General features: G+C 38.9%; 3 protein-coding genes across 8 annotated transcripts; 1 reads left to right on the top strand and 2 right to left on the bottom strand.

Annotated features, from left to right (window-relative positions):
• Positions 1-5: 5 nt before the first annotated feature.
• Positions 6-9,713, bottom strand: ahi1 (Abelson helper integration site 1). 3 transcript variants are annotated; one of them, XM_082517081.1, is made up of 27 exons: positions 9,576-9,713; positions 9,174-9,252; positions 8,291-8,409; positions 7,441-8,021; positions 7,263-7,351; positions 6,976-7,162; positions 6,558-6,750; positions 6,379-6,474; positions 6,100-6,285; positions 5,850-6,002; positions 5,587-5,719; positions 5,269-5,392; positions 4,777-5,006; positions 4,082-4,191; positions 3,877-3,995; positions 3,617-3,747; positions 3,373-3,513; positions 3,082-3,275; positions 2,951-2,996; positions 2,813-2,865; positions 2,221-2,338; positions 1,859-1,917; positions 1,676-1,741; positions 1,429-1,591; positions 1,276-1,346; positions 620-708; positions 6-506 (listed from the first exon to the last, which is right to left on the bottom strand). In XM_082517081.1, exons 2-27 carry the CDS (start codon positions 9,181-9,183, stop codon positions 323-325), a joined length of 3,645 nt encoding a protein of 1,214 aa, XP_082373207.1. In that variant the 5' UTR covers positions 9,184-9,252; positions 9,576-9,713; the 3' UTR covers positions 6-322. The 3 variants fall into 3 exon arrangements, with proteins under 3 accessions (XP_082373207.1, XP_082373206.1, XP_082373208.1); XM_082517080.1 differs by having other exon boundaries at positions 9,571-9,712; XM_082517082.1 differs by lacking the exons at positions 6-506; positions 620-708; positions 1,276-1,346 and having other exon boundaries at positions 1,443-1,566; positions 9,571-9,712.
• A 622-nt stretch (positions 9,714-10,335) lies between these two features.
• Positions 10,336-16,365, top strand: LOC309694808 (uncharacterized protein). Its single transcript, XM_082515030.1, has 13 exons — positions 10,336-10,596; positions 10,809-10,928; positions 11,569-11,688; positions 11,850-11,969; positions 12,247-12,366; positions 14,097-14,305; positions 14,391-14,436; positions 14,517-14,650; positions 14,862-14,993; positions 15,100-15,214; positions 15,310-15,444; positions 15,529-15,654; positions 15,759-16,365. Exons 1-13 carry the CDS (start codon positions 10,407-10,409, stop codon positions 15,902-15,904), a joined length of 1,713 nt encoding a protein of 570 aa, XP_082371156.1. The 5' UTR covers positions 10,336-10,406; the 3' UTR covers positions 15,905-16,365.
• On the bottom strand, positions 16,082-23,185 carry map7a (microtubule-associated protein 7a). Of its 4 annotated transcripts, XM_082515027.1 has the most exons (16): positions 22,462-23,185; positions 21,931-22,194; positions 21,201-21,296; positions 21,020-21,091; positions 20,738-20,901; positions 20,531-20,630; positions 20,228-20,344; positions 19,858-20,009; positions 19,622-19,755; positions 19,301-19,539; positions 19,038-19,215; positions 18,794-18,962; positions 18,593-18,697; positions 17,757-17,807; positions 17,380-17,608; positions 16,082-16,966 (listed from the first exon to the last, which is right to left on the bottom strand). In XM_082515027.1, the coding sequence occupies exons 2-16, from the start codon at positions 22,055-22,057 to the stop codon at positions 16,956-16,958; spliced, it is 1,944 nt and encodes a 647-aa protein (XP_082371153.1). In that variant the 5' UTR covers positions 22,058-22,194; positions 22,462-23,185; the 3' UTR covers positions 16,082-16,955. The 4 variants fall into 4 exon arrangements, with proteins under 4 accessions (XP_082371153.1, XP_082371152.1, XP_082371154.1 ...); XM_082515026.1 differs by having other exon boundaries at positions 21,931-23,185; XM_082515028.1 differs by having other exon boundaries at positions 19,858-19,985; positions 21,931-23,184.
• Positions 23,186-23,693: the final 508 nt, after the last annotated feature.

Below are 23,693 nucleotides of genomic sequence, written 5' to 3'. Positions count from 1 at the left end.
ATATATATATATATATATATATATATATATATATATATATATATATCACATATTACATACGTTTACACAGTATTATCTGTTTTCTTACATGGATAAGTTATTCAAAATATTCAATGTACAAAAAATATGTTTATCAGCATTATACAATTACAATATTTTTATAAACATATTTAACAAATTTTATCTGTATTAGGTGCAATATAAACTGTGACTTTTCAAAACTAAAAAAATATTTACAAACAAAAAAAAGTGAAAAATAGATCACAGCTGAAATAAAAATCAGAATAAAGCAGACATACGGTTGCTGTTTGTTTCCATGAGTTTATGGATCAGGCTCAAAGGCACTGTTTGTATTGTCTGTTGGCCTCTTTGGCAGAGGTCGCCCTGCTGATCTGCCTATCCTCCTGGTGCTACTGGTCGACGCTGATGCGTCTGCATCTGAAAACGTGGCTTGAGAGGAAGCTGCAGGGACTCGTGGCTTTTTCACCTTCTTTTTTCTTCTACTTCTATGTGGGAAACGTATTTCACAATCAGCACTTAATATCTCTCCACCACAATACAGCTTCATCAGCCTGTGTAGTTAGGAGTAGTTCGGAGTGAAGCAAAGAGAGCCACTTACCTAGTAACTGCCATCTCAGGTTCCGTGTCGGAAAGCGTCGGCTCGGAAAGAAACCTAAGTTCTCCAGAAGAACTAATGGCAGCAGACACCTTGGAGATACGAGTATAAAGAAAAAAGTGATGGCCCATGGGAACAGGAAAATCACGCATATATAAAACCAGACCACATTTGTGAATTTATGAAATGAAAAGCAATCAAAGTGACACTTGCCCACTGTAGGCTTTAAAATGACTCACGGTTTGTCATAGTTTCGCCAAAATAGCTGCTTACAGCAGAACATGGAAGTTGTAGCTACAGCTAGATTTGCATCAGAAGACTGAAAAATACAGAAACTGATATTTTGTTCCAAATCTCTTATTTTCATGCACAAAAGGTGGAATGACAAAGACCACTGCTGTTCAAAATATTGTTGTAGCTGTAGTATGTAAAAGGAGAACCAGGAACCACAGAGCAATATATTGATATTTTTCAGTCTTCTCTTCTTTTTTGTTGCTGACATGAAATCAAGCTGACAATTTTTTTGACAAAAGGCCTACAGTGGGTATAAAAAGATTAATTAATGAGATGTGAACTCCACCCCCACTTCACCTTTTAGCCAAAATACATTAATGAACACGTCCCAGTCAGACGCCACTCTGATTTTTTTGTTCTCTTACCCTAGTAGGTGTTGACCTCTCATCAGGCTCTTTAGACAAAGGCATGTGAGTCCCCTCTTCATTGTAATCCCCTACAACAATAACATGTTTTTATCATTTTTATAAACAATTTGTTAAAAGCATATCTACCACAAGAAAAGATAATCCACCTACTCTGATCTGCTACGTAAGAAGCAAGAAAATATCCCTGCTGCCCATTTTCAAGGCGTCCAAACCACCAGTTCTCGTTGTCTTTGTACAGTACTTGGATGACATCACCACGGCGAATGGTCAATTCATCAGAGCGATTTGCTTTGTAATCATAAAGAGAAACAACCTATGAATGGAACAGAAAGGTAGGACAGTTGAATAAGTGTGAAATAAGGCTGCGGCTGAGCTTTAAATTACACTGGATACTTACTACTTGCTGAACAGGTGCAGAATCAGTTTCCACGTGGATCCCTGAAGAGACGTGGTCAAGAAGAGTCTGACAAGGAAAAAAGGAAATAATTTCATTCTTATAGCAACAAGCAGGCAGACACCACTGCAGTCCTTGCCTATCTCAGCAGCATTAAGATTAATTGGAAACATTACAAAATCTTACCGTCTGTAGTCTAAAAGACGAAGCACCTTTTAGAAAATGACCAACAGGATTGAACCCACCTAAAAGTATAAGAAAAAACATCAAGAATTGAAACTGCAGTAATATTTTATGTATTACCACGGTAAATATTGTACATTACTGCAGTAACTGCAATTTGCAGTAGTCACTTCAAGAGATGGGTAACAATTGCCAGCAGTCCATCTGTGTTTCTGTTCATAGCATACATGCTGCACAGTGCTGAAAAGACTTGGCCCAAGTTGTACGTAGCACAGTTATAATCTTCATAATCATTTGAATTCAGTTACACAGCTCCACTGGTTAAATACAAATAACTGTGTGATTAACTGAAAAAAGCCACTTACGGGGCTGAGTGCTCAGAGAAGCCTGTGGGATAAGCTGCTCTGCCAGAGCACCAGTGAGCTTCAGTCTGGAGTGTGGTGACAGGAGAGATGGAGGTGGGAGTGAGGCATTTAATCCTGTCTGTAAATAAAAGAAATAAATAAATACATAACAGCATTAAGGTGCAATAAATCAATTAATGCAATTTTCTGTTTTGTATTATAATAAAAGTAAAATTCACATTTGTGTATTTCATGTAAACCCTCTAATACAATTCTCACTGTCAGGAACACAGATTTAAAATCAAGGTTAAATAGAAATCCATACATTTCTTTGAAATATGAAAACATAAATTAACACAGAGCGGGATTGGCATATTACACAAAGGGGAAAAATGGCTGAGTTTACAATTAAAGTATATAAACCCGGTTCTATGCTGTTTCCCTTGTCAACACATTGAGGGCAACTGAGCAATAAAGCGATTGGAGGCAGATTACAGAAAACAAAATCAATATTGACAGAAAAGACTCATAAAGCTTGTTCACCATCTGTGACCTCAGCAATGCTTCAGTATATAAAGGTGTGTATTTTGATATAGTACTGATAAAAACTCACTGTGCCGACATCTGATGTGAAGCTCCGGCCTGTGTGAGTACTGCTTAATTTATCTGCAAACCAGAAAAATAGGTTAAAATACCAAATCTAATATAGCTAATTATATAAAGTCCTTCTCATCTAAACTGCTTAGAGTACCTTGCTCATAAATGAATCCAGTAGCAGAAGATCTTTGACGTGGTTCCTGAAAAAAATATGTAAAAGAATTTCAGTTAATTTAACTGCACACTTATTTCACTCTACATTTAAAAATTAACATGAGCATTTACCAGAACTGAGTCCAGTTGTTCCTTCACACACTGCATTTTCAGTGCAAGTCTTGTTGCTTGGGCAAACTGATCCATGGCTGCAGAAATAGATGTGTCCTGCAAAGCTAGAGGGTCAGGTGTGTTTAAAACAGTTTTGATATCTTCAGAAGCTGATCTGCTTGCTGCTTTCATACTGTGCACCTCCATCTGGGAAACTAGAAAAAATAAGAGAAAAATAAGGCAGATATGAAGCCGTGCAAGTCTGTACAATACTACTGACTAACTTCTTCTTTTGTCAAACAAAACACAAACCTTTGCGGTCATACAGGTACACGTGGACGGGCTGGCTCTGACCGAAGGCACAGAAAGCTACCATGTTCTCGTAGGGGTGAAATGACACGCCGTGGAGAGCCGTGGGGTAACAAAGCTCTGAATATACTGCAACTTGATCACCTGGGAAAAGAAACGGCTGGAGCAACTATGCAGAATACTGTCAAAAACATTAAGAACCGACTAGTGTCTTTGTTACGGGAAAAAATAACAATTTCATGCTCACCTGTATCAGTATTCCAGACATACGCCATCCCATCCTCACTGCCAGAAAAGATGAAGTTCCCACATGGTGTAAAAGTACTGTAAATCCTCTCTCTGTAGTTAATGGCTCCAGTGTATTTCTTTACAGCCAGACTTAAAGAGGGAAAGCCAAACACATATTCAAACACACATACAATAATATAATAATCACTCCTCATTTATATGCAGAGTATAATACAATACTTTAATATTTGTCTTTGCTTTATTATAATTTCGTCTTACATTCTCAAATCCATCATCCTCAGCGCACTGTCTTTGGCATGTATGAGCAGGCACCGCCCATTCGGATGGAGCTGCAGCATGTTGATGGGGATACCACTGAGATCACTCTCATCAATTTTCTGCCAAAAGAAAACATGGGATTTTAAAATGACCATAAACTAACATTAGCTAAATAAAGTGCAGTGAATAGTATCAATTCTTGTACCCTCTCTATACACCAGTGGCGACATGGCTGCTGCTGTTGCCTGCTGTCATTTACTGAGGTTTTCCACACAATGATGAGGCCCATGTTGTCTCCAGAAAACATTCGTTGACCTATTTACAATGAAAACAACATCAGATATGGCATAAGATATACAAGAGAACAAGCCTCACATTCATTATAAAAGACCAAACACAACACCCCTTCACAGAAAGGCACACATGTTCCTCATAGACACAAAACCAGAATTAGTTGGCTGGCTTTGAGTTTTTCTTTGCTTTAAAAAGAGCAGCTTTCCTTCTCTCTGAACTGGGCCTTGAAGTAAATGACAGTGACCGTAAACAGTCTAAGACAAATTTAAATCTCAGTTACTCTCTCTAATAATGGAAAAAAATAGTCCAAGGCAAGTCAAAGCAAATCAGTCAGTCTGGCATAAAGGTTATACTGGCAGGAATGTTTGGGGAAAAATTGGAGCCAGTGGATTTATAAAAACAGAGCTATACATAAAGTTCACATTAACCACCATTTTATTTACAGCTATTAATAACAAGATTCATTAAAACATATACAAGAGACATCATTCTTTAAGAGACTACATTTACTCTTATCTTGTTCCAAGTTTTCCTAACTCACAGTAGCTGACAACACAAACACACACACACATCGGGGACATGTTTCCATAACAGGGCTTACAGTACCTTCGGAGTCAAAGCAAACTGTGTTAATGAAACTGCCGTGACCCTCAAACTCCTGCAGCAGCTGGCCATTCACATCACCGACATCAACTCTCCACACTCGTATCAGGCAGTCGTAGCCCCCAGTTACCACCAGGTTCTGGGCTGTAGGATGGTACCGAGCACTGTACACAAACGATGGATGAGGGAGCACCTTCTGGGCTGTTACTTGAAGCCTCTCTACATTCCACTCCCTGAGGGAAACAATGTAAAAATACAAAAACTATTTTATATAAAGAAAATGCGTTTGCTAGTTTTTAAATCAGAACATCACCAGTATTGTTGAGGCCGTTTCTCAAAAAAGCAATATATTACACACACTACAACTTAGGTAACTTTATTTAGAGCTAAAATATAATAGATTATACAAAAACTGAGTCACTACAAGAAACAGTGAAACCTCATTCACTTCTAATCACTTTTATTTAATCTTACATTGTACAATGACAAAGTTACCTGACAGTTCCATCAGAGGAGGCAGACAAAAGGCTGCAGTCATCTCTGGACCAGCAGAGATCATACACTATTTTGAGGTGACCATTGAAGGCAGCCAAAACCTTGCCAGAGGGAATCTCATACACTGAAATAAAAACAGCATTTTATTTTATTTATTTATTTTTTACCTGATTTTTTAAAAATATATATGCACAGACAAGGAAGAATCCAGATGTCATCAAAGAGGTGTTCGTGGCATACAAACAGCAAAGAAATTACCTGGTTGGAGTCAACAAAGCATTAGAAGGGGGACTTTTACACCGATGAGATGTGACCTACCTACAACAGGGAACGCATCTTTGTCAGCACAAGCAGCAGCCAGTATGGTTCCAGCGTGAGAAAAGAGTACTGTGAAACAGCCCATCTGACCACCACGAAATGCCAGCATTGGCTTGTTAGGAATTCGACAGATCTGCAACAGTAAAACTCTCTTTAGTTCTTTGACTGCCACTCTTTGCTACTTACCCATGTTCAGGCTAAAAATATGAACATGTATATTTGTATGTAATATTGATAGGAGCAGTTTAAACCCTTCTACAAACCTGACCAGGCAGCCTGCTCCATCTCAAGGTTAGAGGTTTGCTGTCTAGAGGTTGTGTCAGACTTCTCTTGGTGATCTCATTCTGCAGTTCACTATAGGAGGTGCTGCCTCTCTCCTCCTGCAGTGCCATCATAGACCGAATACTAGGGTCCACCTGAAGAACATAACCAGCTCAGCTACAACATACTCCATCCATGTACATATGAAGATTTATTAACCTTCCAATAACTAGACAGTAGCAGCTAACTTACATGCTCAGGGAGTTTAATGCCTTTTACTGTAACATAGAGGGTAGATGCATATTTGGTTCTTGGGTACTTTCTCCACCATTCAACCACCTCAACTGTTTTAGGTTGGCTCTTTGCCCGATGTGGAGGGCAAAAGAGCTGGAGACGAAGTTTACTGTCAATATTCAAGACACCATTTGTGCCAACAAGCTGAAAAATGGAGGGGCATACATATTAACAGGGGAGATTAAAATACAACCAGACTGATCTTTTCTTTCTAAATGATCAGATTAAACACATTACCTTCAGAAATGCCCAGGCAATCTTTCGGAAACCTCGATCATGCTTGTCAACATCAATGTTGGCTCTTGCTTCTTCCATAGTCACAAAATCAAGGATCTTTGCAAAACATTTCAATAAAGGAAATTACTGTCACAAATGTTAAAATATGGTTTATTAACTGTTATTGAAATAACTCTTACTTCAAAGAACAGTATGACTTTGGGGCCTTCGTCATGTTGTTGAACAAAGTAGCCAAAACGTTCATTGAAGATGATCTGCTCCTGCCACTCAGGGACGACTGATTTGTTCTTCTTGAAGTCATAAGGCTGGGTCATGATGGGGAGAACATGGTCAACGTTTTCCTGCTCATAAAATGAGGATACGGGGCGATGACTACAAAAAAGAAAAACAAATTTGAACTGAAGGCAAAATGTGTTATAATTCAAAGGTTTTGGCACAGTTAAGTGGCTTATAAATACAAATATCTATAGATCGTGCCTAAATTTAACTGAAAAACAAGTAACCATGGTCCAATTATTTTAAGGTAAAAATTTCTAAATAAAAAATGTGCCCAGAAATTGAAACACACCACTAAACTTAATAGCAGAAATGTCTCACCAGTCTTCTTTCTTCACATATTGCCCTGTGGCTTCATCAACAACGTGGATCTTCACCATGGGGTGTGAAATCATCAAGTCGGTCTTGAGGCGGTCTGTTCTGTGAATGTACACTCCAAGAACAAGGTTGTCATCAAAAACTGGTTTCTGAGGTGCTTCTGACTCCGCTTCACTCTGGTCTTTGACAACTACAAGGGGAGAAAACAAAATATGAAATGCATCACCATCAACACCTTTCTTCACCTTTAACTGGAACTTGGTGAATCCTGAGAATTATCGTGCAATCACCATGTTTTTTCTTCCTCTTTTTCTTCTTTCCCTTGGATTCTGTTTCATTTTCCACATCAGCATCCAGGTCTGTATCTTCATCTTGATCCCTGGAGGCAAAAAAAGAAGTAGAAAGAAATCAAACACTGTTGCTTTATCACTAAATATAACTCCATAGTACACTAATAGTTATACACACCCTGCATCTGAATCTGTGACTACAGATTTCATCTTTTTCTTTTTCTTCTTCCCCACATCATTACTAAGCGTAACACTTTGTGAGACAGCACTCTCATCTTCTCCTTTGACCCTTGTCCTCCTTGAAGTCCTCTGGTCCTCCTTTACTATCTTTTGCTGGTATTCATGCAATAGGTTATCTTCTGTGTCCTCCTCCTGGCTTGCTTCTTTAACCTCTGTATCACCTTTGCTTTTTCCCTTTTTATTTTTCTGCTTTGGGGCCTTTCCACCTACAGAATCATTTGGATCCAATGGAATTTCAGACTTTGATGCATTTGCATCCTCTTGGATGTGACTTCCGATGTCCTCGGGCATAGGAGGAGAGGGAAGGTCCCTCTTACTTTTTCTTTTAGATTTTGATGTTTTAATCCCCTCTTGGTTTCTATTGTTGTTAAAATTAACCTTCTCTGAAATTTCTCTCTCCCTTCTTTTATTCTTTGTGTAGCGAGGGCTGCCCTCTTCTGGGTCATATGTGTTCTGGAGGATGGTCTCATTGTCTTCTGTGTCCTTCTCAAGGTTGAGATTTTTTTTTAGATTCTGAAGCTAAAGAGGAAAAGGTAAAGAGGTGTCAGTACTTACAGTCTTTTTATTTTGTTATTTATTAAAACTTCCGCAATTAAAATATGTCCGACATGTTGTCTGTTTTGGAAGAAGGGCATCATGACAGCCTTGTTTACATAAAATGCAGAATCCACAAGGATTCGGAACTATTCAGAAATAGTTTTAAGACATGTCCTGCAAGTTCTATATGTTTTTGCCAACATATAGAGCATCTGATGTAAAATTATCAATAGAACACAAGAATGACATACCACAATAGTCTCCGGAGTTTCAGTGCTTTTCTTTTTCAACTTTTTCTTCTCAGATTCTGTGTACTTCTTGAAGACTTCATTAAATCTTTCCCGGGTTTTTGCCCGGTCTTCACTCTCACCTATAAAAGGGAACATTTTAAATAGATTACGTGACAATGCAGATTAGACTTTATAACATAAATAAGATTAACTACACGTTGTTGATAACACTTCTGTAGATTGATCAAATCTTTTTGCAAAACTTGTAACTGCATTTTTACGCTACTGCATCACACCAAGTAAGAGAAGTAAGAGTAGCAATGCAACAGACAGGGGGCAAGTGAGGTGAAGAAGAGAGTGCAGGCATGGTGGAGTGGGTGGAGATAAATATGAGAGGAAAGAAGGACACCAACAACATTTTGCAACATTTTAGTGAGACCTAATATGATGTATGGTTTGGAGATGGTGGCACCAAGAAAAAGACAGGAATCTGGGCTGGAGCTGGTGATGGAGTTGAAAATGTTAACAATGTTAAGGGAGTGACCAGAATGGACAGGATTAAAAATGAGTACATCATAGGGACAGCTCAAGTTTAAGAGTTTGGAAACGCTACCGAAGTTAACGAAACAAGACCGAGGGGGTTTGGGCATGTCCAGAGGAGGGGACAGCGGATAGATTGGAAATATGTTAAACATAAAGCTACCAAACAGGAGGAAAAGAGAAAGACTACAGAAAAGATCCGGGAATGTAGTGAAGGAGGAAATGCAGAGGGATAAGGAGAGATGCAGGCAGATGATGTACTGTGGCGACCCCAAATGGGAGCAGCCGATACAAAACGACATTGCTACTTTAATTTAAAGAACCTTCCACCATTGGAGTGAGGAGGGAACAGCAGGAAACGTACCTGCTGGCATTCTCAGACAGCGTGATGTTTCTCTTTCCGAGCGCAAAATGAGAATAATCCAGGACTTAAGACTCTCATTCTAAAAGAAATGCATGACAACGACGTTAAAGTTGCACAACAAAACCTCTACTGGGTTAGCTAGGTTTTGCTAGCCAAGCGTTTAATTATATAGTTTAGCACTCTAGTAAAATAAACCCGTATTAAGTCTCCCATGGTGTTTTTATTTGCTGAAGTCAGAGTATAGGAAAAAGTACAGTTTGTGTGAACCACTAACCTTAGCCACTTTAGCAGCTAGCTTGCTAAATGCTTCTGATAGCTCACTGACTTTACAGGGTTACTACATTTGGTAAGATAATATTTAGGAGCTTCAACGAACAGTCTGAGTATTAAAACAAACCTCGCCCCACAGAAGCAGTCCGTAAAAGTATGTATAAGAAGCAGAAGAGTTGGCCGAGGGTCAGCGCATGTATCTACTCTGCAGTGATTGTCCTGTCCTCCATCTTTAACAACAACGCTTCGACGGTTTCCAAGTCAACAAATCTGAAAAAGAGAGGCGGAGCCGGTCAAACGTAATCTGACGTACATACAAAAACAATAACCAATCAAGCTGAAGACAGAATTTCATAACAGAAATACATTTTCATGTTTTTTCTGTTATGATTAACTTCATTTTCTTCTTATTTTATGTCTACCTCTAAAAGCCTGATGTTTATCTGTCCATAATGTTAAAAATAGAAAAATAAGTTATTGCATTAATACAATTGCCACAAAAGAAGTATCCTATTAATTTATTCAAGTAATGTAATATTTTTACCCGTGTTGCACTTTTTTTGTAAGCTGATATATACTTTACGCAGTTCACATGGAATATCATACAATTCTACATCACAGTCACAAAGGCTTGCACACAAAGACAGAATACAATAAATTTGTAGCCTAGAACAAAAGAAACGCAAACGAAAATACGACCAACTTAATATGAAGGCTGCACAATTCCACAAACTTGCACAGCCACGAAACGCCTAAAATATTTAGATATTAATATTTATTAAGTGTCACAATAAGTTTTACTTTTAAAGTTGTGTCGAGATGCAAAAAAAAAAAAAAGCTAGAAGAGCAAGATACTTTCCATAGTCTAAATTTACCTTGCAGTCACGTGACACAGCAGTAGGCGTGTCTACGTGCAGGTTGTGTAAAATAGACAGGTGTGGGGACCTTGTGCAAGATGCAGTCATGGCTTCAGGGTTTTGTAACACCTGCTCGCAGTTGTTGAAGGGATTTGCGGATCACTTGAGGAGCGCTTGGAGAGAGCTGGAGATCAAGATAAAGGAAGCTTTCAGAGAGATTGGACGGTGCAATTGCTTTAGGATTTCATCCGAGAGAAGGACGGCTTTTGATTTGCCTTCCTTACGCCTCAACTGTGGTAGGAAAATTGCAGTCATGCGTATTTTTTTATGGAAATCGCAGTGGAAGAACAAAAACCGAGGCAGTGTGTTATTTGGAAAATTGAAAAGCATCAAAGTAAACGTTTAGACAGCAACTTCTTTAAACTTTCATACTGCATGTGCTATTACTCTTCAAAGTTGTACACAAGTTTATATGATCAATTCAATTAATCTCTTTCCCCCCTCCCAGACAACGAAACTCAACTTCTCAGCCAGGAAAGTCTGCAAACACTGAACAAACTTGCAACCTCAGAAAACACCGATCTACAAATGACTTCAGCCATGTATTATCTACACCTCAGTCATCATCGTGAGTATAAAGATTTCACGTTTTTGTTTCATCTGACAGTATTCCTGATAGCATTGGCTTGCAGATGATCAGCTGTTGTTTGCACTTCAGGTTTCTTCATAGGCCTCTATCAGTTACTGCAGAGATATTTTCTCTAACGGGTGTGACCAGCATGCAAATTTCCAACTGTATTTTTTCCCCAAGGTTGGCAGATAAAACGCCCACTTATGGACCCATGTGTTACAAAGAAGGAAGAATAAGAGGATTTTACTGTGGAATTCACAGTATGCTTTATTATAATCTGCCAACCAAGAGCCCTATCGTGCATATTAGGCTGAGGCTTCTTCTTTCAATACAGCATAGACAGTGTTCTGTAGTATGTAAATGGGTGACCAGGTGTTTTGTGTATAGGTGGCAGTTGACAGATTGCTGTGTTTAGATGCTTGAGATTATAGCACAACTCATGAGGGATATATCTTTTGAATTCATAATCAGCTACAAGTATGTAATTCAAATTTGTAACATTTAGCTTCTCCCAGTAAGACTGACTGACATACAACTACTATAAACTGGTCTCAACTCGAACATTGTTCATTCTGACAGCAAAAAATATGACTTAAGTTTCAAAATGTGTTATTTTTCCCTTGTTTGTGTGTTACAGTGAACTGTCCATTACCAGATGCCTTCATGGAGCCCATCGTGGCTCTACTTTTATCATCTGATCTCGATGTTCAAAAGACTGTCTCTCTCGCCCTTGTAAATCTGTTACTAAAGAATAATGGTAAGAGATAATAATAATAATAGTAAGATATTTACATTATTATAATTTTTTTTTAATTAATCCAGAATTTTAGTGATTTTGATAGTATGATTCTAAAAACTCGTGTTCTTTTGGATCAAATGGCTTATTTATCATTTGCCATTCATAAAATTTGATTTCAGTGTGTAAAGAATTGGTGATAGAAATGGGGATGCTGGTGCCCATAATTGAGTTGTTCCGGTCAGGTGATCCCACTGCTCAGTGTCACTCCTGTGCCTGTGTTGCCATGTTGGCCTCCTCAGGTTTGTACAGACCTTAATTTTTAAAGTATTTTTTGACACGGTTTAGAAAGTACAAACACTTAATTTTAAAAACTTATTATGTATTGCAAAATAAATAGCAGGACTTTCAGGATGGCAAGAGAACTGAAGCCTTATGAGAAAAGTAGTTATTTTGTTCCATATGCTTCTTGAAATGACCTCTCCTCTGTCTTGCTGAAATTCTGCTAATTTGTTTTGGGCCACTAGCACTCCAAAATTGTCCCTGCATGCATGGTTGCTATTTCATCTTTCTTTCCAGAGTCAAATCGAGATTCTTTGATGGTTGATGGAATCATACCACTCTTGGCTTTAGCAAAATCTTTTGATCCAAAGGTCCAACGGAATGCAACTTGGGCTCTATTACACCTCAAGCAGTCAGGTGGGACCATTTCATTTGAATGTCACTGTGCACTTACAGTTGTGTTTAGAAGTTTAGATACACTCATCATTGGCATCAATGCCATTGTAATTTAGGGATTACTTTGAACTGTTCTTTTTCTAGGAATGATTGTGCAGTATACATGTTTATTGAGTTTAAAAAAAACAAAACAAGGAGTCTGTGCACAGTTTTGAATTTATTTGGGGTTTTGTCTAATCGACCCAGGGTCAAAAGTATAGATACAGGCTCAGATATACACACATCCTTACATTAGTGGAGGTACTAATGTTTTGTTAGATGCCCTTTAGTAAGTTGCACCTCAACCAGATATTTTTAGTAACCATCAACAAGCTTCTGCAATAATTCTGGATGGATATTTTACCAATTCTGCCAAGAGAGGTAGTTGAGTTTTTATTTGTTTGATTTCTTGTGGGGTTTGTTTGTTTGTTCGTTTTTGTTTTTAAATAGGGTTGAGGTTTGGGAAACCCACTCCAGAACCTTAATCTTAGCCTCCTTCATCCTTTCCAAAAACCAGTTTTGATGTGTGTCTTTGAGATCATTGTCCCTTTGGAAGACCCAACTGACTCCAAGTTTCAATCATCTAGTTGTTAATTTTAGGTGAATTTGAAGGTAGTCCTCCCTTCTTTATTATTCCACCCACTTTGTGCCATGTACCAGTACCACTGGAAGCAAAACAGCCCCAGAGTATGGTGATACCACCACCACCATGCTTGACAGTTGAGTTGATAGCCTCACCTTTATTGCTCTAAGCACACCTCTTGTCTTTGTGGTATTCTCTTTCTTGGTCAGCACCCCCTCAGCCCAACTGATGTAAAACTTGCTTCACATGAACAGTGATGCTGACGTTCCTGCGGTTTTCAGGCAGGCTTGAGCCTTGGTGGTTCCTGGGTTGCTGAACCAATTTCTTCTCATCTGAGGGTGATAGTTTAGGTCTTTTTGTTTTCCAGAGATGGGCAAAGTGGTGACAAATCCTAATAACTTGTACTTATGTACAGTTGTTTGAAGTAATGCTCTATAAACCCGCAGTTGACTCCAAGAGACCTTCCTAACTTGTGCAACAGTTCTCATTGTTTGTTCTTCACTGAGTTCCCAGGAGTTTCCATTGTTCTGAGTATTGGTCAGTCCAACATATGCTCTCAAACAAATGCTCCTTATGCAGGCAAAAAGAAACTGAGTTGTAGTCAATCATGATCACTAACAAGGAGTTAATTTGCCATGGCCTTAGGCCTAGAAGCTTGTTGATGGCTACTAAAACCATCTGGTCGATGTGTAACTTAGTAAGGGAGGATGTTTACCCATTACCAGGAAAGCAGCAGGACCAGACCTAAGCATTTCACTGCATATCGTACTGTGTATGACTGTGTACGTGACAAATAAAATTTGAATTTGATTTATTGGGGGTGTAATTATATATTTGAGACTTTATCTATACACTTTTTTTTTTTCTTGGTGTGGATTAGAGAACTGCACCCAATTTGTGTGTTTTTTATTTATTTATTTTTTTTTTTATATAAATCATTAAAGACGTATGCTGTACAGTCTTTCCACCCTGGAAAAGAACAGTTTAAAGAATTAAAAAGCCAAAATTCCCGTGACATCCATGCCGATGACGAGTGTATGTAAATTTTTAAGCACAACTGTATTTTCCAGAAACTTCTCAATTTCTTCCAGTGTTACATTTCCTTTTATTTTATGTTTTTACTCTTCAGATTGGTCAACAAGGCTGTTATGCCAAGCAGGAGCGATTCCTGTTTTGCTTCTTCTCCTACAGTCCTCAGATTCAGAGGTTCAGTTTTATAGCTGCACTGCTCTTTGCAACATTTCTGCTATCCACGAGCATCACCCAAGATTGCTCAGAATTGGGGGTCACTATTTATCAAGGTCTCTTTTGACTCTTATGTCTTCACCTGTGAAAAAGGTAACTCTGAACATGAGTTATTTTAACTTAGTTTAAAGAAAATATATTTTTAAAGAGGGGGAAAAAAAACCAACTTCCTTTTCAGAATTCAGCCCAAGCGTGCCGGTGCCTGCAGACTCTTTCAAAGAATGGTAATAAAAATGGTATAAAAAGTAAATTCAAAAAAGGTATCATACCTCTGGCAGATGGTGTTTATTACTTTTATGTGTAGTTCTCATTCAGGACCAGCTGATGGAGCTTGACTGCGTGTTGCCTCTGAAGGCGCTGTTAAAAACCTCTACTTCAGTGTGGATTGAATCGGCACTAACGCTACTCTCTACACTGTCGGCACACCCGTCAAACACCGTATGTTAGCCTAAATAAATAATTAACAATAAAGCTGGGAGCAGTCCTGGTTTTATTATACAACTGCTTAGTGGTTGAGTATGGTTTTATTTTTGCATTGTGCCAATATTTATTGAAATTTTACTTTAGTGGCATTCAGTGTCACCTAAAGTAATTGCACAGTTTTTATTTAAATTCTAATATTGACAGTAGTTTTGTAATTTGATTCCAGGACATCCTGGTAAGTGAAGGACTATTGGAGGAAATTGGTCAGGTGCTTCATCATCCCAGATCAAACTCTGTTATAGTCACATACAGCTGCAAGATAATCACCAATCTGTGCACTTCCCACGTTGGTGAGCAGGTACTTGCAGACTACAATTCTTTTTTTCTTTTTGTTTTCCTACCTCTGCTTTATTGATTTGTCCAAGACTGATAAAGTTATCCTAAATCCAACCATTGTAATCTAGGCTGTGATGGAAAGTCTGTGCTTACCAGGACTCCTCTGTGCGCTTGTGTCTAACACCCTGTCAGATGAGACATTGCTTCATGTGACATCATGCTTGCATCACCTGATGGCCTGTGGTGAGAGATCTTGACTTGAAATAATGACTTATTTATTTTGAATGTTTGCGGTGGAAAACTTTTTAATAATCTATTACAATTACTCACTGTTTCAGATGTACTCCGGACAAAATTGTCAGCAACCATAACATCAGAAAAAGTTTCAGGCTTAGTGAAGCTGTCAGAGCAAATCAGAAATTCCCAGCTGGCGTACAACTCTGCAGCTATCATAAGCGAATTAGAAATGACTGGTAATGCAATGTGGCAAGAGAAAAGAATACCTTCCTTTTGTGTTTTTACGCTGGATGTATTAAATGTTTCTGTTTTCATTACAGAAGAGATGATCCGTTTGTTGAAGCCACATTACACTTCCATATCCAAGTACCTGTTGGGATTCCTCAAAAAGAAAGATGTTAAATTCCAGCAGCTTGGCGTAGTTACCATATTTAACCTCAAGAAAGGTTTGCATTAATTGCACATTTATTTAAGAACTGAAAATACTGCATAAAATTTAAACAGTCTGTCATTGTAAGAGTTCAGAGTTTCTTCCTGTCTTCCTCTGCAGATGGAGACTTTTCATCTCTGTTGACTAACAGTGAGCTAACGGTTCAGCTATTGAAGGTGCATGCACAGACAGAGGAAACTAGACAGCTGCTTCAAATGATTCAGCCCCTTTCTCCATCTCCTGTCAACTCTGGACTTTCTCAGTGAAGTTACAAAGAGACGCGCACAGACTTTGCATGAACATAACCACGTTGCATGTAAAAGCTACATTTTTATATGTGTTGTTTTTTTGTTTTGTTTTTTAGCCTGGGGTTTTAAAATGCTTGGTAGTTTTTATTTTTACAGTTTATTTATGTTTTCAACTGGAAAAACAAGGCGAAGACGTGGCATAGTATTAACTTTAATCAAATATGGCATATAATAGGCTAACGTGATAGTCATAAGCAGTACTTGAACTATAAGATCAAATATTGTGGCTCAGATACATCTGGTTTTGTTTTATGCTTCTATATTAATAAACTCTTAAACTCTATGCATCAGACATTGCTTGTAAAGTGATTATGCAATATCAAACAAAGCAGTCAGTGCAAAAAAAAAAAAAAAAAAAAAAAATACACTGTGCATTGTATCCTCTAAATTGGCACAAATACACACACACACAACAAAAATGAAGCACAGTCTTTGGAAACTATATTCCATAGCAGCTTTGAATTACATGATTGCTATACTTTACAAAATCCAAGGTTAAGGTACAGTGGGAATGCAGGAAGTCATCTTTTGCTAAGACATTAAACTCTTGTATTCTCTGAGCAAACTGCCACTTTTGCTATTCTAACTCCACAGTGACAAAACCGAGGAAGAAAAAGTGCAAGGGTGGCAAGAAATATCAGGAATAAGCAAAAAGCATACGGCATATTGTGACTGTTTAGAGTTCCTATTCCTAATATTTCAACAGAGGCAACACTCTCCTTAACTGATACACTACGTTTGCCAGCACAGTCTACATCTACTGCTTTTTGGATAGTTATTAGATCAGAAAACTGCTGTACTGAAAAAGCTCATATGCGATTCGCTTTATGCTTGTGCCACTGGTTACACACAGAAAAGTGACCAAATGCTGACATCCTCATCGGGAGGCAAGGTTATAATTTTACATGCTCTTTCAAAGTGCCGAAGGGGAGCAAAATAGCTGTGCAGCAGTAATTCTTGTGTATTCACCGGTCTCCAACAAAGGCTTTGAAAGTCATCCTGCAGGCATTCAGATGACCTCTAAAAAAAGCAAAGGAAGACGACGAATGATAGATATTAAATCAAAAACAGCAAATATAACATTTTGAAAGCAGCATTATGAGCATAGAACTGTTCACCATCAACCTGAATACGTTTTTTTCAAAGCTTGCATAACTTTCCCCCATTTATAACTGAGTTTTTATGAGTTGGTTGCTGCGGGCCTGCCTGCACAAATCACTGTGGATCATCAATCACGAGTGAGTGAGCCTGCCTGTGTGGGTAGTACAGCCAATTGGGAATTAATATGGCAAATTATAACATGTAAATGAGTAACTGGTAACTTAAGGTGGGTGATTCTACAAACACACTCGCTGATTATTAGACTGATGGTTGGTTTCGCTTTCCCACCCTGAGGACAAGTGTTTTTAAATACTATGCTGGTTGTTTCTCACCTGCACGTTGGTGGGTCTGGATTTCCTCCAGGCCAGTGAGAGTTCTAAGAGACCTGCGTTCTTTGAAGGCCACAACAGGTAGCATATCCTCCTGACTGTTCAGGCCCAGCTGTGTGGTTTTATTTCCCACTGGCGCCTTGGCTGTATCTTCTATCGTTCCATTGTGCACAGGCTGCGTGTTTTCCTTTGGTTGGGCATCATTTGACATAATCCTCACTGGAACAGATTTCTGTGATAAAAGACATTAATCATTTTAGTTAAGGACAAGTTGTGTGGCTTTTAAAAGTTAAACAGATTGTTTAATAGCTGATGCAGAATGTGCGTCATGACAGACCTGAGGCAGTAGACTTTTTACAAAACGAAACACTTAATCTCACCGTATCTGGAGAATCAGTCCTTCTGGTTCTCCGCATGATCTCCTCAAGTCGCTGCAAAAGAAAACAACATTCACTAAAATACTTTCACTCAGAGAATACATTCAGTGTCTTTCATAAAACAGATTTTTCGGCACATCTTGTTTCCATAATAAATTTAAAAATGCTTACAAGTTAAAGGTAAAATAGTAAAACATCCACTTTTAAAAATACTGTTTGTAATATATATTTTTGACAACCGTGGCAATGGCTAAAAGCTAAAATGAGGCAACTTTTATTGCAGAGTCTCCTGATGTTCCAAGGAACAAGGGTACCGATTTTCAGCCTCGTCCCTTGTGTACAGAAATGTCTTCGGGCTCTGTAAAACTCTGAAAGATATTAGTGATCACAGTGGATGAAATCTCCAAATTATTTAGAATTAAAAAGGTTCTTCTTAAATGGCTGAAATATTTTGTCCATGCAGTCTTACACAGAGTGATGAACCCCAGTGCAGCTTTATTTCTCAAAGTTTCTTGCTCTTTTTATACTCATTGATTTTTCTTCTTAACTTTATAAGTTGTCAGATTTTGGTATTTCGTTTTTTTTGGGGGGGTGGTTAGCATTATACAACAGTGCCATTTTCAACATGTTGCAGGAATCAAGTTCAAACAATGAATGGAAACAATAAAATCTCAGTTTTTTAAGTCTTTTAAATATTTTCAGTTGCACAGTGTCCATTTTTATCATTGTAACTTCTTTTGCTAAGTGGGGTGTATTATTATTTTTTGATTAATTCAGTTAATGTGTGGCCCGAGCTGTATACAGAAATGACGGCCGTACTTTAAAATCCTAGTTGTCACCTTTTTCCTTGCTTGGCGCTCTGCCTCCTCTTTCTGTGCGAGCATTTCCCGCTCTTGTTTCAACTGCTCTGCTCGTGCTTGCTCTTTGGCTAGTTCCTCCTCTCTCTGCACAGACGGGTAAAAAACATTAAGTAAGAACGTGAATAGAAAACCTATCTACGAATATAATGCATGATAACAACAAACTTTTCTGTTTCCCACCTGTTTCTGCAAGAGGGCAGCTTCCCTCATAGCCTGAGCTCTCTCTTCCTCAGCTCGTCTCTGCTCTTCTTGCTCCCTTCTCCTCTTCTCCTCTATGAGACGCTGAGCCTCAGCCTGCTGTCGTGCCCGCTCCTCTGCCCTCCTGCGCTCAAGTTCTTCATGGCTCTGCCTGGATGTTATTTCTAATGTTCTTAAAAGCTTGCTAATGAATATTGTTACCATATACTTGGATGTGCTTTTTTACCTTTCAGCCTCCTCCCTCTGTAAGCGCTCCTGCTCCTCTTTCTCCCGCTGTAGTCGGGCCTCTCGCCTCTTTTCAGCCAGGAGACGTGAGGCTTCCTCTGGGTCAGTAGTTCCAGCTGAGGGGCGGGACATGACTTCAGGAGTCTGTGGAGCTGGACAAGGAGGCATTTTGGAGAGACCTAAAGAGAAATAATTTACACTTCACTATAAATATCCCAGAAACACATTGACACACTTTGTGCTAGATACATTTTTCTAGCTTACCTCCATCTCCTGCTGTTCTCTTTGATGTCACTTTGTCTTTGTCAGGCAAGTTTGAACTTGGAGTCTCCTGTGGATTTTTACCCCTCAGTTTCTCTTGCTGAGATTCAACTGATTTCCTGACAGGCCTGGAGTTAGCAGGAGAGAGGGCAGAGTTGCAAGCAGCAGCATCTTCCTCAGGGAGTGATGGGAGCTCAGGCTGGAGCAGGGTTGGCTGTTTGATGACTGATCTTTGTGAGGTCCTTTAAGAAAAATTAAAAGGGAGCATTTTGTTCACATTACTGCCGCTCTGTCTCTGATGCACAGTTGTGGCACTTTACCTACCGTTCTGATGATGGAGAGGATGTTCTGCTCGGCATCAGAGCTGATTTTACACAGACGCTGATGGTATTTGATTGAACGTTAGAGAGAGTACTTGAGGTCCTCTTAACAATGTTTTGCTGCTTTGCTGCTTTTATCTAGATCAAAAGAAAATGTTATTTCCAATTCAAAACTGACTGAAAAAAGAGACAGCTGGCTGATCGTAAAGATTTCTAATGAAAAGAAACAGCTAGCTGTACCTGTGCCACACTGATGCTTCTGTGCTGGCTGTTGCGAGAACCAGAGGAAGCAGATGGCCTGTTGTGGACTGAACCAGAGTGATGCCGGGGTTTGTGAGTGGTGGTGGTATTCATGGAGTGGAATGAAACTGCACGGCGACAAACATGGACAACTGAGCCAGTGTTTTGCGCCATAATTATGGCAAATTGGAGAGCAATGCAGAAACGGTGGGAACAGTGAAAAGGGTGGAAATATGAAGTAGTGTATCAGCAGAGAGAAAAACAGCAGCGTTAGAGACCAGAGGGCCCTGAGATATTAGTTGTTGTAGCAACAGAAGTTCCTTAATGTTAAATTAAAATAAGTACATTCTTCTGTTATGGGGGAGAGTACCTTGTTCTCCTGACTGACAACCAGCACTCTTGCTCCTGGCCAGATAAGAGCATGTGGGGGTAAGGAGACGACTGACCAGGTTCTTCTCCCATGTGGTCAGTGGCAAGCGATGTGGAACTAGTGTATTAATCAGTGTAAAGTTTTAAATGCAGCAAAAACAGAAGATAGGGTTTGCCAAGAATTGTTGTGTTAAGATATCGTACAGAGACAACAGATACTGCAAGCAGGTTGTTATGAGTTTAGTAAGATTATGTTAGAAAAAAAGAAAGGAGAGAGAAATGAAAGCACATTCGCCTAGCTTACCATTTTTAGTGAGTTTCCTTCCTCTTGCATTTTGACTGAGGCTCTGCTGGGCCTTTTGGCTCTTCTCGAGTGTCCTACGCACTGCAGATTCATATCGTTCCTTAATTCAGAAACACCTTTGAGTTAATTTTACTGAATTTAGCCTGAACAGTGAACTCATCAGCATTGCTGGAAATAAAATACTCGATATCCACCATCAAAACTCACTCTCTCCTCTTTGAGCCTCTGCTTCCGCTTCTCTTCCACAGCAGCACGCCTCCTCTCCTCTTTGAGCCTCTGCTCCAGGAGTTTCTTCTTGCGCTCCTGCAGTTGTTGTTCATAGTAAAGCCTAGCCCGCTGCTCCCGCTCTAACCTGCTCAGTTCCCGAGAGGCTAAGAATGAACAAAGCAGTACAACATGGATTTTTGTTTATGTAAATATTATTAGAAATTGAGGTAAGTGTACTTGCAAGGACATGTGAATATTACCATCATGTAGGGGCCCACATACCAAGTAGCTTCTGGTGCTCTTCTCTTCTTTCTCGTGCGGCTTTCAGCCTCTCGTCAACATTTTGTCCATTACCTGCCAGGATGCAAGGATACGATATAATAGCAATTTTACTTACAGAAGTAAAAAAACATGGCCTGACATCCTAAAAATATGACAGCGGGGTGAGTGTGCTCTCAAAAACCTGCAGCAGCCCGAGGAGTAACTGTGTTGCAGATGTTGACAGAACAGGTTGCTTTCTTCACTGTCGCTGAAATCGGTTTGTGATAAGAGCCATTTTCTGTCAGAGAGAGGAAAAAAAACTTATTCTGTAGAATATTCCTTCATCAAGGCTTTATTTTTTGTAATAAAACTCATACTCATTACACAGATACTTGGAATTGTCTCCGTCTGTAAACAGACACAAGTTTATAAAACGAAATTGTTTGAGGTGGCCCTTGGACACAAACTCAAATCAAATCAGCTTTTAAGAAGCTGTCCCAAACAGTGGTGGTTCAGGACTGTTTGGCCCCAGGGTCAGCTCCACATGAAAGAGCCTTTATAAATTGCCTACATATAAAAGGCTAGCACCTGATCAGTCCTCATGAGTGCAGCTGAATCAAACACTGTAAAAGGTTAAGATAGAGTGGCACACGTAAGACTGAAGAGTAATTAGTTTAAACAAGGTGTTTCTTTAGGGCTGTACCGTCTACTGGTGTTGTTAGTTTATTTTGTAATATGTACAAACAGATGCCTTGTTATTTAGTTCACGGTAGTCATGTGCAAAGATTTCTTAAGAGAGATGCATAATCTATACGATCAACTAATAATCGATATGGTGCAATGATCCTATGGTTCTAATCTACAATCTCTGATTCAATGAAAAGGCAGGTTTGATAAGATAATCATAGAAAGCGCAGAAAAAGGCTACCAACCTTCTGTTTTTTCATATCTGTTTCTCTTCCTTTGGCTTTCGATGGTACGTGTAGAAAGAGGTCCCTGCGATGGAGGGATGACACACTGTTTCTTCTGCACAGCCATGCTATGTACTGAACCTGGCATACCAATGCTCTCCCTTAAAAACCCCCTTCCTTTCTCTCCTCCTCCTCCTCTTTTGAATTTCTATTTCAAGATGCCTCTGGGTCCTCGGTTAAGTGTGCTGTGGATGGAACTGCCTCCTGCATCAGCTGCTTGTCCATCTGTGCCTCACAAATAAACAGGGAGAGAAGCAAGAATACAAAGCCTTTAGTTATACCCGTGTCCAATGGATTGGAAAATATTAAGGCAGGGTTGTTCACATTGAAAATTTCCTCCAGTCTCGTTCAGGATTACGAAAGTCTGAAGAGATTCTGAGCCTCTGTGAGTCTCATCTATAAAAAGGCTACTCCCCCTTTAAAGATCTCACCCTTGTGAGCTGCTCTGCTTTACTTTCACATAATATAGCTGTGTCACTTTAATTCCCCCACCTCACTGCCTGTTTGCTGGATGGAAGCAGGCAAAGGGATGCAGCATTTCCTGGAGGCCGTAAAAAATTGAAGCAAACCTCAGAGCTTGCCATCATGCATAATTACCATTGCATCACGGCTGCAATATCCAATGACATATATTGCCTGGACATTAACAGGCAATATAGTGATGCAGTTAGTGTTCATAACAGATGAGACGAAAATTGCCTTTTTCCCTATGATTCATCCTTGGCGAATGAAATAGTCTGGCCACTAGATGGCGGGCTTTCTTTAAAGAAACAGATTCAGCTATAGCCACCCAGATTTGACACGTGACATTTTTACATGTGACATTTTTACTTAATGGTTTGTTGTTGTTAATTTATGTGCTTTACCACTTGGATTTGTAAACAGTGCATTATAACTTAGCTGACCAGCAGTCCCTGTGCTACACTTATTTTTAACCTTAACCTGTCACCTCAATTTTTCTTACAAGTTTAAAAGATAGCAATGCCATTCAATAAATTTTCAATCTACTTAGAAATCGACTGAAAACAGAAAGTGTGTATATCTCACATGGATATTTAATTTAAGGCTACAACATGATTTAAATGCAAAGTTTGATACCAGAGTGTTGTTTTCTAATATTCTTTGTAAAACTGTTATTTATGACAAAGCTAATCACAAATGTATGAAAGCTTAGTGGCATAAAAATTGCTTACACGTTTTTATGCATTTAATCTTTGATTATTTTGCAAAGTTTATATGCTGATATGTAACTTTTTTAAAGTATTATTACAAAACAATAAATGAGTACAATCAAATGAATGCATTCATTTTACATTACAGCCTTGTGTTCAATAATCAATATTAGCTGAGAACAGGTTGTTTAACCTGCTCATTTCTTCCTTCCTAGTTGCCATCATAACATAAAACACCATTAAAGATGGAAATCATCTGCCAGCTTAAGCAAGAGATAATTCTCCATCCATGGTTAGCTACAAAAACACTAAGCTAGCATGCCTATTAGCTTACTTTCTTCATGAAGCTAAACTATCAGCTGAACTTTTTCTAAAAAGTATAAAACGTTTAGCTTTTTATTAGCAAATATCTACTGATAAATAGTTAGTTTTGAGAGAAAAGAAAACATTTTATAGGCATCTTACATACAACTGTTAGCATTAGATTTAGCTAAAATAAAGTCTATACTGTCTCTGAGTAAACTTAGAATGACCCAATCAGGAACCAGAAAA

The sequence above is a fragment of the Aulonocara stuartgranti genome (genome assembly GCF_965226115.1).
Source record: "Aulonocara stuartgranti genome assembly, chromosome: 19".
In the NCBI taxonomy this organism is placed as follows: Eukaryota; Metazoa; Chordata; class Actinopteri; order Cichliformes; family Cichlidae; genus Aulonocara; species Aulonocara stuartgranti.
This window is presented reverse-complemented; position numbering and strand designations above follow the sequence as displayed.

What these genes read in the sequence shown, in the direction of transcription:
- ahi1 (XM_082517081.1), bottom strand. An exon ending in CTGCACCTGTTCAGCAAGTA is followed by an intron (nt 1,592 to 1,675) that starts GTAAGTATCCAG and finishes TTCCATTCATAG; the next exon opens with GTTGTTTCTCTTTATGATTA. An exon ending in AGAGGTCAACACCTACTAGG is followed by an intron (nt 709 to 1,275) that starts GTAAGAGAACAA and finishes CGTATCTCCAAG; the next exon opens with GTGTCTGCTGCCATTAGTTC.
- LOC309694808 (XM_082515030.1), top strand. Translation starts at nt 10,407, where the DNA reads ATGGCTTCAGGGTTTTGTAACACCTGCTCGCAGTTGTTGAAGGGATTT. An exon ending in TCTACACCTCAGTCATCATC is followed by an intron (nt 10,929 to 11,568) that starts GTGAGTATAAAG and finishes TGTGTGTTACAG; the next exon opens with TGAACTGTCCATTACCAGAT. An exon ending in TCTGTTACTAAAGAATAATG is followed by an intron (nt 11,689 to 11,849) that starts GTAAGAGATAAT and finishes ATTTGATTTCAG; the next exon opens with TGTGTAAAGAATTGGTGATA.
- map7a (XM_082515026.1), bottom strand. Translation starts at nt 22,057, where the DNA reads ATGCCAGGTTCAGTACATAGCATGGCTGTGCAGAAGAAACAGTGTGTC. An exon ending in TACTCCTCGGGCTGCTGCAG is followed by an intron (nt 21,092 to 21,200) that starts GTTTTTGAGAGC and finishes GCATCCTGGCAG; the next exon opens with GTAATGGACAAAATGTTGAC. An exon ending in AGAGCACCAGAAGCTACTTG is followed by an intron (nt 20,902 to 21,019) that starts GTATGTGGGCCC and finishes GTTCATTCTTAG; the next exon opens with CCTCTCGGGAACTGAGCAGG.